The sequence below is a fragment of the Muntiacus reevesi genome, chromosome 2 (assembly GCF_963930625.1).
Source record: "Muntiacus reevesi chromosome 2, mMunRee1.1, whole genome shotgun sequence".
NCBI classification, from domain to species: domain Eukaryota; kingdom Metazoa; phylum Chordata; class Mammalia; order Artiodactyla; family Cervidae; genus Muntiacus; species Muntiacus reevesi.
This window is the reverse complement of record NC_089250.1, coordinates 89,098,951-89,113,474: the sequence shown is the minus strand read 5'-3', so window position 1 is coordinate 89,113,474 and position 14,524 is coordinate 89,098,951. Positions and strand designations below refer to the sequence as shown.

General features: G+C 44.0%; 1 protein-coding gene across 1 annotated transcript in view; it reads left to right on the top strand.

Annotated features, from left to right (window-relative positions):
- Positions 1 to 14,524, top strand: part of DISC1 (DISC1 scaffold protein) — a 388,216-nt gene that overhangs the window by 290,594 nt on the left and 83,098 nt on the right. The window contains exon 10 of the mRNA XM_065919846.1: positions 10,508 to 10,568. Within this exon, the coding sequence (XP_065775918.1) occupies positions 10,508 to 10,568 (61 nt within the window). The remainder of the gene's footprint in view (positions 1 to 10,507; positions 10,569 to 14,524) is intronic.

Here is a 14,524-nt window from a genome sequence, read left to right as displayed (position 1 = left end):
TGGTGCAGGGAGACCCTCTCCCCGAGGAGGTGGTCATGGGTGTGATAGTCCACGGGGCTGTAAGCACAGGAGTTGATGTTAAAATCTTGCCCTCCCCCTCCCTGTCACCACACTGCCAAAATCTGGGTGCAAGTTACTTCCCAAGACGGTGCAGCGGAGTACCTCCAACACAGATACACCATGTAGCTAGGGATCTTATCAGCTTCACACGGGTCAATCCTTGCCCTGGACAAAGTTCTGAGTTTTCCAGCCAGCATTCTGGGGCCTCTTTTCCAAGGGCTATAGCTCAGACAGACCCTCAGTCCTAGGATGCTTCTGTGGTCAAATAGAGAGAGTTCAGTTTCAAACCTTTAACAGATGTTAAGCCTTAGCTCTAGAGGAAAAAGTAAATATTTTCTGTGAAATACAGAAGTCCTTCGGTGAAGTTCATAAGGTATGTTCTGTAATAAATGAGCAGCAGTATTGCGTATTTGAAAAAACGTAGACTCTGGAATTAAGCCGAGTGAAATTTTATTTTTATTTACGTTTAAATGAATTTTCTTCAGGCTCAGTCTCCTTACCCTCAAAAGGGATTTAGAGAGTTAATGTGAGAATTAAAGGCAATAATGCACAAAAGTGAAGCCCCACACCAGCATCTAGTGTGAGCTCACTCTCCTTAGCTTAAGAAGATCAAGGTGATAGATTGGGAGTCTGGGGTTAGCATATACACACACTACTATATATAAAATAAATAACCAGCAAGGACCTACTGTAGAGCATAGGGAACTTGACTCAATATTCTATAACCTAAATGGGAAAAGAACCTGAGAAAGAGTATATATGTAACTGAATTGGGCTTTCCTGGTGGCTCAGCGGTAAAGAATCCACCTACAATGCGGGAGCCACAGGAGACATGGGTTTGATCCCCGGGTTAGGAAGATCCCCTGGAGGAGGGTACAGCATCTCACTCCAGTATTCTTGCCTGGAGAATCCCATGGACAGAGGAGCCTAGAGGGCTACAGTTCATAAGGGTCATAGGGAGTCGAACTGAAGTGACTTAGCACGCATAACTGAATCACTTTGCTACACACCTGAAATGAACACAATATTGTAAATCAACTATGTTCCAATATAAAATAAAAAATAAAATCAAGAAGATCAAGTGTGGATTTGGGCTTAAAAGTTTCTAACACTAATTGTTTAAGAATATAGTGTTCCACTTTAAAAACAAAGTCCCCAATTCTATTCCTTGCCTGCCTTTAGAAAAAAAATGAAGAGAGCTAACTCCATTGAAGACAGCGTCTGTGGGGTGTGTGCCCTGTTTGAGGGAAGATAGGAGAAAGAATCAGACTTGAGTGTATAGTCATGAATGGACAGTCCCAGGCAAAGCTAGTAAATAGACTTTTTAAGCAACTTACACAATATTGTCAATGGGTGTCCAGACCACAGCTCTTCCAAGGATACGCACTAGGAAGGAAGAAAGCAAACCCAAGCCCTTCTGTCTGCAGGGAGAGCTGGGGAGTTGGTGGGAGGGCTTGATTGTCAGGGGTATGTGAGCGGGGTGGCTGAAGTGGGGAGGCTGTGTGGAGCTGACAGTGTCGCATTTCTCTGTCTTGCTTTTCATGCCAGGAGTGCTTGCTTTTCTTTTTGTCACTGAATAGTGATGATTTATTAGGATGTGTGTTTCAAGGGCACGGAGGGATTGCATGTAGGAGCAAGTCTGAACGGGGAAAGTGAGAATTACTGTATCAGATGATACCCAATTAACTGGTGACAAGCACAGCAGGTGAAATCGGAACCGGGGCTTTATCTGTTATGTAGAGTGAGCGCTTGCTGTATAGTTAACTGTCTTTAAACATTGGGGAGCTTCTCTACTCATTCTCTCCCCTTTCCTCCTGCCCAGGATCTCTTCGCATCTAAGCAGGCACAGTTTCTACTGACATGAGTATCCGGACTAAGTCCCTGAGATGCGCTCTGGGTTCAAGGGTGACAGGGCTTCTCCTGGGGCATCACACAGCGCTGGACTGTGGAGGCAGAAGCATACACATCAACACAGCTCAGAATAACTGCTTTTACTTTCTTCACGGACAACTGAATCATATTATGATGCTCCGGTTCTGAAAAGGCTTTCCCACTCTCTGCCTTTGAAGTTACCATAATAGCTTCACTCATATCGCCCAAAGGAGAAAATCTGGATGAAGCAGTTAATCTTTACATTCACTTCTGAGAGTGGCCAAGACAGGTGATGGAGGCTCAGAGCCTGTGCTTTCGGACCTTCGGACCTGCCTATCTCCCGTAGCCAGCTCGTGCGCTACACTGAGTGATCTATGTGTAGGCTCAGGGAAAAGTAATTCAGAATTATTGGGAAGATAAAGTGATATGGCGTTAAATGCTTGATATTCTAAAACACAAATCTTATTTTATGTGCAACTGATGTTTTGGATTATGCACGCCTCCTCCGGCTTCAGCCAGTGTGGAAAATCCTTTAAGATCTCTACTCAGTCACTTCCACCCGGAGTCATGTTTACCCCTTCAGGCTGGGCTGAATCTCCTTCCACAGTGCTCCCAGAGTGACAGATGCTTTACCTTTCTATCATTGGACTGAACTCTTTGCTTTTATTAGCTCTCTGTTTGTCTGACTGTCTTTATCTCCAGACCTGGTTTTCTCTAGGCTAAGGGCAGTGCCACGTTCAAGTCTGTAGCCGCAGTGCCTAACGCACAACCTGGCATGCAGTGGGCATTTCAGAAATGTTAGATAGATATAAGAATGAGAGTCAGATAGAACCCCAAAGGGAGGCCTGCTCTTTGTTAGCGTCTGTTAATTTGGTAGGACCCACATCTGATCACTTTTCTTCTCCCTGGAAATCTGGTATCAACATCAGAGAAAATGAACAGCAGCAACTGAACCATGTCCTGTTCATGAGAAGTCAGTCCATTGCTCAGTCAGTGATGGTGCTTCTTTGGTTCCAACCCTAGAGGATGTGCATGCCAACACAGCTCAGATAACTGCTTTTACTTTCTTCACAGACAACTGAATCATATTATGATGCTCCAGTTCTGAAAACTGATAGACCAGTCTGAGGTCTAGGAAGGATTATATCCATTTAACTTGGGCTCTGTCTCTTGAGAGTTCTATGTAAATGACCACCACACACAGTGATGGCAGAAAAATGCAGTGAAAAAAAATCTATAGAGGCAAATAAAACCTTGTAAAACCACATGAACATGACGTTGTGGGAGGAGTGACTCAACCTGAATATAAGACTTGGAAAATTAAGTAATCATTCATTAATCATTTTCTCATTGCAGACTACTTTGAGGGTTTCCCTTGTGGCTCAGTTGGTAAAGAATCCATCTGCAATGGAGATCCAGGTTCGAACCCCAGGTTGGGATGATCCCCTGGAGAAGGGAATGGCTACGCACTCCAGTATTCTTGCCTGAGAAATCCCATGGACAGAGGAGCCTGGAGGGCTGCCGTCCATGGGGTTGCAAAAGTTGGACATGACTTGGCTACTGCACCACCACCAACAACTACTTTGTCTATACTCCTTGGCCTATACTATATACATATATATATATACACACACACACATATATATATACACGTATATATAATGTACACACATGCATATATATCACATATACATGTATATATACTAAATGTATATATGTGATATATGAGACATATATATATATATATATATATATATAAGACACACAATGGTAATACAATGGTAATGTATTTTATCCTGATATATTAGCAGTATTCTTCCCCACATCTTCCCCACATCTTTTGATGGCTGTGTTTTGTAATTGCTGCTGCTGCTGCTAAGTCACTCCAGTCGTGTCCGACTCTGTGCAACCCCATCCCTGGGATTCTCCAGGCAAGAACACTGGAGTGGTTGCCATTTCCTTCTCCAATGCATAAAAGTGAAGAATGAAAGTGAAGTCGCTCAGTCATGTCTGACTCTTTGCGACCCCATGGACTGCAGCTTCCCAGGTTCCTCTGTCCATGGGATTTTCCAGGCAAGAGTACTGGAGTGGGGTGCCATTGCCTTCTCCTTTGTAATTGCTAGTGCTCTGTAACTCTGACTTTTTACAGCAGTCTTTGGCTTCTCTTGAATTTAATATGTTTGAACACCATCTTCATTTTGTTGGCAGCTGAAATTTCATAGGCATTTATTCAGTGTGCATTTCCTTACTCCTGTTGTGTTATTTAAAATTGAGGTTGTCATTTGTAACAATGGGCTCTGGAACTGTCCTTCACTAGCTTCGTGACTTTGGTCCCTTCGTTTCTCTACGTGCAAAATGAGGATAATAATGGCTGCTGCTGCTCCTGCTGCGAAGTCACTTCAGTCGTGTCCGACTCTGTGTGACCCCATGGACAGCAGCCCACCAGGCTCCTCTGTCCACGAAATTCTCCAGGCAAGAATACTGGAGTGGGTTGCAATTTCCTTCTCCAATAATGGCTACATCATAGGTACTATTATTGTTTGGCATTTAGAAAAGGTTTTTTTGTTGTTGTTGTTGTTTTAAGTTTATTTAGGAGCTGAATCTCCTTTTGTTTATTTTTTAAAATTTATTTAGTTTTTGGCTGTGCTGGCTCTTCAATGCTGTGAAGGCTTTTCTCTAGTTGCGGTAAGTGGAGGCTACTCTCTAGTTCTGGTGCTCAGGCTTCTTATTGTGATGGCTTCTCTTGTGGAGCTCAGGCTCTAGGGAGTGGACTTTAGTAGTTTAGGTACACGGGCTCAGTAGTTATGGCTCGTGGGCTTAGTTGCTCCGAGGCATGTGAGATCTTCCTGAGCCAGGGGTTGAACCCAGGTCTCCTACATCGGCAGGCAGACTTTTAACCACCGAGCCACCAGGGAAGCCTGAGAACAGGTGTTTTGAACAGTACCTGACACATAGGAAGTGCTCAATACAGTGTTGACTACATTGATGTCATCATCTTAGCATCAAATATTTTTGCATATTTGGTTTCCATTGTGATAGTCAAGATCACTTTGGTATCAGCAGGGGTTCAGGATGGTATTTCCATCTTCAGTGTAAAATCTGAGATGTGTAATACCTCCAATAACAGATTCTGCCAGATTTCATAGGTCACATCTTACCTATGAAGACAGTCCAACTGCGCATCCATTTTTTCCTGTTGTTCCCTCCCTGGATTTTGGTTGGTGCTACTTCACTGGTGCTACTTCACTACTTCATCTCCGTGTGTGGTTTAATTACCCAAATAAACAGAAGTGCTTCCATTAACTCAAGCAGAAGAATGGCACTTCAGATGATCAGAAGTTTCTCCGAATTCTAAAATTCCTCCTCTGTCTTTCACATCTTCCTTCTGGAAGATTTCACTAATGAGAGTTCATCTTATCTAAATTTGTTCTGGAATAATGATCTTTGAAATCTGATGATTTATCTTTGTAAAATGAGATCATACCTCACTTGTTACTTATGTTATTTTAGAAAACGTCAATAAAATGGGTAACACTAAACTGATGGGATCCCTTTGCTTCTATTTTCAAATCTGAAGTCATATCGTACTTCTCTCATGATGCTGTCCTTATTAACTGAGGTGGTGGGGCTGAAGCTCTTCAGAACCACTGCTCCATTCAGTCTCATGGCAGGTGTTACTCATTTCCCATGAGAAATCCTCCTGTCCTTCTATTACACAAAGGTTCTAATGCAATGAAACTCAGTTAGACCTTTTTCCACTAGACATTCTCCTGTCTTCTCCTGAAAAGGATATTGCTGGTAGCTTGGTAGTTTTTTCATTAGACTCTTAGGGATATTTTTGGATCATCAGTTATGATGAAGACTTACAGAAAATGCTGCTATGCCCTCCAGGGAGTTGTCAATGTTAGCATCTGACTCCACCCTGCTCTCTGGGCCCCTCGAGGCCATGTCTCTTTTATACTTAAACAGCACCTAGGCTAGTGTCATGCACGAAGTAGGACCCAAATTCCATTCCTGTGACACTGATTTGTGTTTGTGCCATGAACTCTGATAAGTGTTTTTGCAGATTTTCTGTTTTTAATGATCAATTGGTTCTTGTATAATTGGATTCATAAAACTATTTCATTCTGATACTTTGGCCTGATTCTGAATCTCAGATTCCCTTAGCATGTGGGGAGGAGGAAGTGTTCCTGTCTCTTCCCCATCAGGATGCCTGGTGACCCCTGGTCTCCTTTTTCCTTTGGTACACAGCTTCCCTTGGTACTGAAACCATTTACCTCAGGTTGGGACTTGAACCCATGTGGCAGGATTCAAACCCAGTCAAAACCCAGGTATTCTGAGAACACAGACCTGGTTTCAGGATCTAAGGAAGCTCAGGTTCTTTATGTCTCATCACAGAAGAATTCAGTGAGAGACAGTGGTAGGTAAGAAGTGGATTTATTCAGAGAAAAACACACTCCACAGACAGAGTGCAGGCCGTTGCAGAGGGTGAGTGTGGTGACCCTGAGATGTGATGTGGTTAGCCTTTAGGGGCTGAGTAATTTCATAGGCTAATGAGTCAGAGGATTGTTCCAACTATTTGGGGGAAGGGGTGGAGATTTCCAGGAATTGGGCCATTGCCCACTTTTTGGTCTTTTGATAGTGCCTTGGAACTGTCCTGGTGCCTCTGGGTATGTCATTTAGCTTGATGATTGAGGATGACTTGTCTGCCATTTTGGACCCATTTGGTTCTAATTGGCTTATGTTATGTGCTTGGGCTATATCATTCTTTCAAAAGTGCCCTGCTCCTTTCCTTCCGGTTTCAGCATCAACTTTGGTTCTTGGGACCTTGTCTCACCACCATTACTGTTCTCTGTGTCCCTGCTCTAAGATGCTGGGGAAAGGGAGGAGGAAGAGGGAGAGTGACAAGAAAAGACGGTCTCTGTTCCCAGTCAGTGTGTCTGCAGGCATCTTTTAGCAAGTTAAAAGCCTAAACTCCCCGTCTGCAATCTGGGCCTTTCTGGAAGGTGGTGAGTCAGCCCAGGAATAAGTGAGCAAGGCTGGCCTGGGAGATGAGTCAGGATCCAGCAAAGGCAATCAGCACAGCGTCCTCTGCAGATGGCAGCCTCTGGGCAAGTGGACAAGGTGTTCCTGTGGGTCCAGCCAGTCACTAGCTAGAGCTTCAAGTGCTGAGATGACTCAAGTATTTACTGTCCCGTTTCTTAACAAAATCATTTATAGGGTGTACCTCTGGATTATTTTGAACTTGAGAACATGGCTTTCTTGTCCTCAAGGGAGGTGCTATGAATTTTTGTCCCTTGGATAAAAAGGTGTTATCACAGTATAATCGTAGTTATATGGAATCATCAGGATCTTCTTAAGTTACTCTCACTCCCAGTGTGCTGACATCTCTCCTCCTTGCTTCAGTTGCCAGGGTCTTCCAAGTGTCCATCTGTAGTTCAGACCTTCTCCAAGGCTCATATATACAACTTCATACTTGACAGACCAGCTGGATATCTAATAAACCTAAATTTATCATATTCAAAATTGAGCTCTTTTTTAAAAGTTTTTCAATTGCTTTGATTTTTTTCCAGCTTTACTGAGGTATAATTGACAATATGAGATATTTAAAGTGTACAATGTGGTGTCTGATATACGTTGTGCAAGTATTTCCCCTCATTGAGTTAACACATCCAGCACCTCACATGTTTACCTTTTTTTTCTTTAATGAGAACACTTAAGTTCTACTTTCTTAGCAAATTTCAATCCAAAATTGACTCTTGCTTGTCTCCTCATACTGGTTTCACCTGAGATTTTTGCCCTGCGCTCCTGAAATAAAAACAGGGTTACCATCAACCAAGATGGGAAGATCTCAGGTGAAACCAGTGGTATGGACCTACCAGAAGCAGAAGATATTAAGAAGAGAAGGCAGGAATACACAGAACTATACAAAAAAGATCTTCACAACCCAGATAATCACAATGGTGTGATCACTCGCCTAGAGCCAAATGTCCTGGAATGCGAAGTCAAGTGGGCCTTAGGAAGCATCACTACAAATAAAGCTAGTGGAGGTGATGGAATTCCAGTTGAGCTATTTCAAATCCTAAAAGATGATGCTGTGAAAGTGCTGCACTCGATATGCGAGCAGATTTGGAAAACTCCGCAGTGGCCTCAGGACTGGAAAAGGTCAGTTTTCATTCCAATCCCAAAGAAAGGCAGTGCCAAAGAATGCTCAAACTACTGCACAATTGTACTCATCTCACACGCTAGTAAAATAATGCTCAAAATTCTCCAAGCCAGGCTTCAGCAATACGTGAACTGAGAACTTCCAGATGTTCAAGCTGGGTTAAGAAAAGGCAGAGGAACCAGAGATCAAATTGCCGACATCCGTTGGCATTTGGGTTATAGAAAAAGCAAGAGAGTTCCAGAATAACATCTACTTCTGCTTTATTGACTATGCCAAAGCCTGTGACTGTGGATCACAATAAACTGTGGAAAATTCTGAAGGAGATGGGAATACCAGACCACCTGACCTGTTTCTTGAGAAACCTGTGTGCAGGTCAGGAAGCAACAATTAGAACTGGACATGGAACAACAGACTGGTTCCAAATAGGGAAAGGAGTACGTCAAGGCTGTATATTGTCACTCTGCTTATTTAGCTTATATGCAGAGTACATCATGAGAAACACTGGGCTGGATGAGGCACAAGCTGGAATCAAGATTGCCGGGGGAAATATCAATAACCTCAGATACTCAGTTGAAACCACCCTTATGGCAGAAAGCAAAGAAGAACTAAAGAGCCTCTTGATGAAAGTGAAAGAGGAGAGTGAAAAAGTTGGCATAAAGCTCAACATTCAGAAAACTAAGATCATGGCATCCAGTCCCATCATTTCATGGCAAATAGATGGGAAAACAGCAGAAACAGTGACAGACTTTATTTTGGGAAGCTCCAAAATCACTGTAGATGGTGATTGCAGCCATGAAATTAAAAGATGCTTGCTCCTTGGAAGAAAAGTTCTGACCAACCTAGACAGTATATTAAAAAGCAGAGACATTACTTTGCTAACAAAAGTTCATCTAGTCAAAGCTATGGTTTTTCCAGTAGTCATGTATGGATGTGAGAGTTGGACTATAAAGAAAGCTGAGCACCAAGGAATTGATGGTTTTGAACTGTGGTGTTGGAGAAGACTCTTAAGAGTCCCTTGGACTGAAAGGAGATCCAACCAGTCCATCCTAAAGGAAATCAGTCCTGAATATTCATTGGAAGGACTAATGTTGAAGCTGAAACTCCAATATTTTGGCCACCTGTTGCAAAGAGCTGACTCATTTGAAAAGACCGTGATGTTGGCAAAGATTGAAGGCGGGAGGAGAAAGGTGTGACAGAGGATGAGATGATTGGATGTCATCACTGACTCAATGGACGTGAGTTTGAGTAAACTCTGGGAGTTGGTGATGGACAGGGAGGCCTGGTGTGCTGCATTCATGGGGTCACAAAGAGTTGGACATGACTGAGTTGCTGAACTGAACTGACTTAACTTGTAGGTTGGGGCAGCACAAGTCAATAAAATAGAGGCGAACTTAAACAATATGTATTTCACTCTTATGTTTCTGTTTTAGTTATTAGCTATTAGCAACTAATAAACCAGAAGTTTTGTTGTATTTCCATCTGAATACTTGGTGTCTTGATGAGGAATTTTAAGGTACTTTTTCCAGTTTCCAATACAGCCCCTGCACCTCAGTCTATCAGAGCTTCCCCCCAGTGTACCATATCTCCTTTACATTAGTAAAGTGCTTCTTTGGCCATTGAGCTTTGTGTGTGTGGTAGTTTCCCAGTGGTTCTGACTCTTTGTGACCCCGTGGACTGTAGCCCACCAGGCTCCTCCGTCCATGGGACTTCCTAGGCAGGAATGCTGGAGTGGGTTGCCATTTCCCTCTCCAGGGGATCTTCCTCACCCAAGGTTGGATCTGGGTCTCCTGCATTGCAGGCAGATTCTTTACTGTGTGGGCCACCAGAGAAGCTTTCAGAGTAATCCATTCCTTCAGCATTTGGTGTAATGAGGCGCTCACTGGGTTTATCTCTAGGAGAAGCTGACCTCACAGCTTGCGAGCTGAGCAGTTAAGGTCAACTTCTTGGCTGGATCCGATTTCTATCTGAGCTTTAATGAAAGGGTCTGTGTGTTCAGCTACCACTGGTGAAGTTCTCTGATTTATCCATGAGATGGGATGTTCTTCTCTCTCTCATGCTCTTTCCCAAACTCTGCAACCAAGCACTTGGCACCACGTGGGCAATGGGCGGGGCACAGCGTACAATGGGATCCACGCCAGACGTGTAAAGAGCTGCCTTTGAAAGTGCGTGGTGAAAGACATCACACCTTTTCTCACGACTCCAGCTCCTTTGGCACCTGGAGGCCTCAGACCCTTTCCAGTGCATCGCTCCAGACAGCCCCTCCAATGGCTTCGAGTGTTTTCCCAACATAGGATGTTATCACTAGCGCCTTGACTGTGACCCTTTGGGTTTTGGCTTTTAGTTGAGCAGTTCTGGGTTTTGTTCAACCTTTGACTCCAGTTGCATCCATTTTGGATTTTTGTTTTGCAGAAACCAGTGTGAAGGTGAATACTATGAAGTACATGGAAATGCTTGAGGAGAAACTGCACAGGTAAGGATGGTGATTTCTTCATTGCAGACTCAATGGTACATCTGGATTCTTCATTATAACAGAATTTAGTGAAAGCAAAGAAAAAGGCTAGCCAATTCTGTCATAAATTAGCAAAGTAAAACACACACAAAAAGGAGTTCTTTGAACCCTGTAACAGAAGAATCAGGTGTCATACAAACATCTCCCAGCACTTTTTTCTTTTTATAAAATGTAAGTAGATTAAGATGTTGAAAAGTGTTTGAGGGAGATCACAAGAGAGTTTTCATGTTTCAGAAGAAGAAGAATTATCTTCCTTGGTATGTTAAATTCAGAATGTATGCTTCGGTCTGTCTTCCTGTTCTTTTAAATGTCTGAAGTGGGTGTAATGGATGTTGACCTGGCTTATATATGTATTGGAACCATAGAAAAATGCACATCTTAGGTTCTGTTTTGAATCTTGAATCAAAACCAGCGTGAAAATTCTTGTGCCTTTTTTTCTTAACCCAATTAGGCATTCAGATTTGAGAAACATTAGGGATGCTGCAGCATGTCAAGATGTTTCTGGATTTTATGGATGTGTACTCATGGAAATAAACCCCAGCCACCAGGCTCTGTTCCTAATTAAGGAAACACGTACAAAAATGTAATATGTGCTTTCTTCCCTGGGACTCATTTAGCTTTATGGAAAATGTTTTGCTACTATTTTGGAAATTGTTAAATAACTCTTTAAATAGGCTATGCCTTAAACCTTTGTCTGCCAGGGTAATGCCTTCGGCTAAAATACTGCTTCTCCCTTAAGAGATGTGAAGAGGAGCTGCCTTGCTGAGTGCTGCTCTGCGGGGTGGATTCTGATGGGTGGAAAGCAGGTTCCTCCAGCCCCAGAGGTGGGGAGGAACCACAACAAAGGTCGTCAGAAGTGTGTGCGGGGTGAGGGGGCGTGCAGGTCAGAGGCGTCCTCTGAGAAGAGGCCTGCCTCCTTAGAAAGCAGGTGCTTACTTGGCTCAGGTGGGCCGCCCTGCCTGGCATCCTCCTCCCCCACGTGTTCTGCTGGGGAGGGTTTCTGCACATCCCTTTTGATCTTAACTCTAGTTATCACGTGTTAGCCATGAGTATCACACACACACCAGACGCTCTGGCAGGTGACTGGGTGGTAGGTTGGGGTTGTGAGGTAGAGGGGCGTCCCTTGATTGTGTTTTTATCGGAGGATAAGTGCTTTACAATGTTGGTTGGTTTCTACCATACAACAATGTGAATCAGTCATAATTATATGTATTCATTCCCTCCTTCTTGAGCCTCCCTCCCCACCCCATACCACCTCGCTTGGTCATCACAGAACGCCAGCCTCACCTTCCTGTGTTTTAGCGGTTTCCCACCAGTTATCTATTTTACACATGGTGGTATATATCTGTCCGTTCTGCTCTCTCAATGTGCCCTGTCCTCTCCTTCCTCTGCCGTATCCGCGCATCCATTCTCTACGTCCGCACCTCAATTCCTTTTCTGCAAATAGGTTCATCAGTACTGTTCTTCTAGATTCCAATGTATGTGTTAATATACTATATTTGATTTTCTGACTTATTTCATTCTATATAACAGGGTCTAGGTTCATCTACCTCACTACAAATGACTCAAATTCATTTCTTTTTATGACTGAGTAATGTTCCATTATATATATGTACCACATCTTTTTTATCCATTCATCTGTTGATGGATATCTGGGTTGCTTCCATGTCCTGGCTATTATAAATGATGCTGCAAGGCACCCCTTTAAATTGCAGCTCTATCACTTGGCAGTTGCCTAACCTCAGGTAAGCATTCACCTTCAGTTTCTTTATCTATAAAACACTACCTTCCAGGTGTGTGCATTTTGTTGTTCACTGTATATAAAGCACTCTTATGGTCAACTGCCAACAAACTTTCGTTCCCTTTGCCTCCTGCTACTTTCTGATCTTCCTTGTCCTAATCATCAAACTGGCTGAACAGTCATGCACAGCATGCATCCTTTCCCCTCCAGGCTGGGCCCCTCTGCAGCATATGCAGTCAGGGAGCACCCCCTCGCCCAACTGCTCGGGCCATCCCACCTAGCACCTGTGCGGAGCCAGGACTTCTGCTCACTGTCCTTCCCTCTTCTCCCCCTTGGAATCAGTCAGTAGTCCTGCCACTTCAGCCCCTGTAGGGTCCTCTGGCCTGCCTGCATTCACCACACTAGTGTGGGTTTCCCTGAATGACGCTCGCAGCTACTGTTTACATTTTTTCTGTGTCCGTTGTTGCCCTTCTACCCCATTCTCCAGGTGGTCTTCAGTGAGCATCTTAAAATACAAGTCTGGTCCTTATGTATCCCCATCCTCCTAAGAATAAAGGTTAAATGTCCCACCGTGGCCCCTGCCTTTCTTCCATGTGGCCTCTGTGGGAGGTCGTTTAGTGTCAGCCGTCATCACTGGTCACCACCCGCTCCTTGGCTACTGATTCTCTTATGTGTCACAATGCCCCGTGGTGTTTTTCTAGAGAGAACATAATTCAGTACGGAAAATGGTCAAGGGAAGAATTAGGCTGAACCATGTGAAATTACTGATATTAGACCATTTTAACTTAGAAAATGACAATTTCTTATGGTTCAACCAAATATCTGGTGATTTGGAGTCATCTGCAGTAGGTCAGATGGTTCGGCCTGAGACTGGCCAGTCAGCTTCCCCATGACGCACCAGCCCATGTGTGGATCTGAGAACTCTCACCCCCTCCTTGGCATATGCTCCAGGGGGCTCTCTTATCTCCACCCCACCAGCCCTCCATCTGTATCAGCCTGTTCATCCTTCACGTTTTAGACATCTTCTCTTTGAAGCCCTCCATAACTCCTCAGTACCAAGTCATGTGCTTGCACTGAATTATTCTCATTTTCAAAGTGCTTAATGTCAGGTATGGAAGATTACATGTCTTGTTCTGAATGGATCCTCAGTGATTTGATAGGTCGGAACAATTTACAGTGCCAAACAATATTTGCTGAATGAGTAATTGAATAGGCGAATGAATGAATACTGCTAATCTGTAGACACCCAGGTGTCACATCTGTCACCTCTCCAGCCTTGTGAATGAGTGACGGACGGACGTTTGTTACTTGGGATCCATCAGCTGTCTCCAGGGACCAGGGCAGTGCCTGGCCATCTTCCAGCCTACTTCCTGAGGGCTTTTTCCATGACTGTTTCAACTTTTGAGGGGGTCTGGCACACATTTGTTTGAACTCTCCTGGCGGAAACACAGGAAGAGACAGGAGAAAAGGCAGTGGGGTCTGTGATCCCTGAGCAGCGGACAAAGGAGCAGACAGAGGCTGGAAACTGGTATGCCCCCAGGGGCATGCTGGCGAATTATTGCTTCCTCAAAGCAGGAGGCCAGCCTAGGGGCCATGGACGAGTGGTCATGGTTGGTCTCTCCCTTCCAACACACACAGAACTGCCCTCCCCACTAGGCTTGATGAGTGATAGTTGCACAATCCTGTTATAGTCAGTTCTTTCTGAGAGAATCAATGTTTTAAAGCACAAAAACGGTTTTTAGTCCTTGATATGGTTTGCATCATGGTGGCTGCTCAATTAATATTGCAAGATGTTTACAAAAGCGAGGTGATAGATGCCGATGAAAATCTTTGTTATTTATTTGCACTGTTTGTAGTGTCTCTTGAACTTACAGGGGTTTAGAAGGAGAGTCACTGAGAAATGAATGAACTGCTCATTGCCCGTTAGAAAGTTGTTGCTGCTGCTGCTAAGTCGCTTCAGTCATGTCTGACCCTGTGCGACCCCATAGATGGCAGCCCACCAGGCTCCCCCGTCCCTGGGATTCTCCAGGCAAGAACACTGGAGTGGGTTGCCATTTCCTTCTTCAATGCATGAAAGTGAGAAGTGAAAGTGAAGTCGCTCAGTTGAGTCTGACTCTTAGCGACCCCACGGACTGCAGCCTACCGAGGACATACTTTATCATCAGTGTCACTGCGA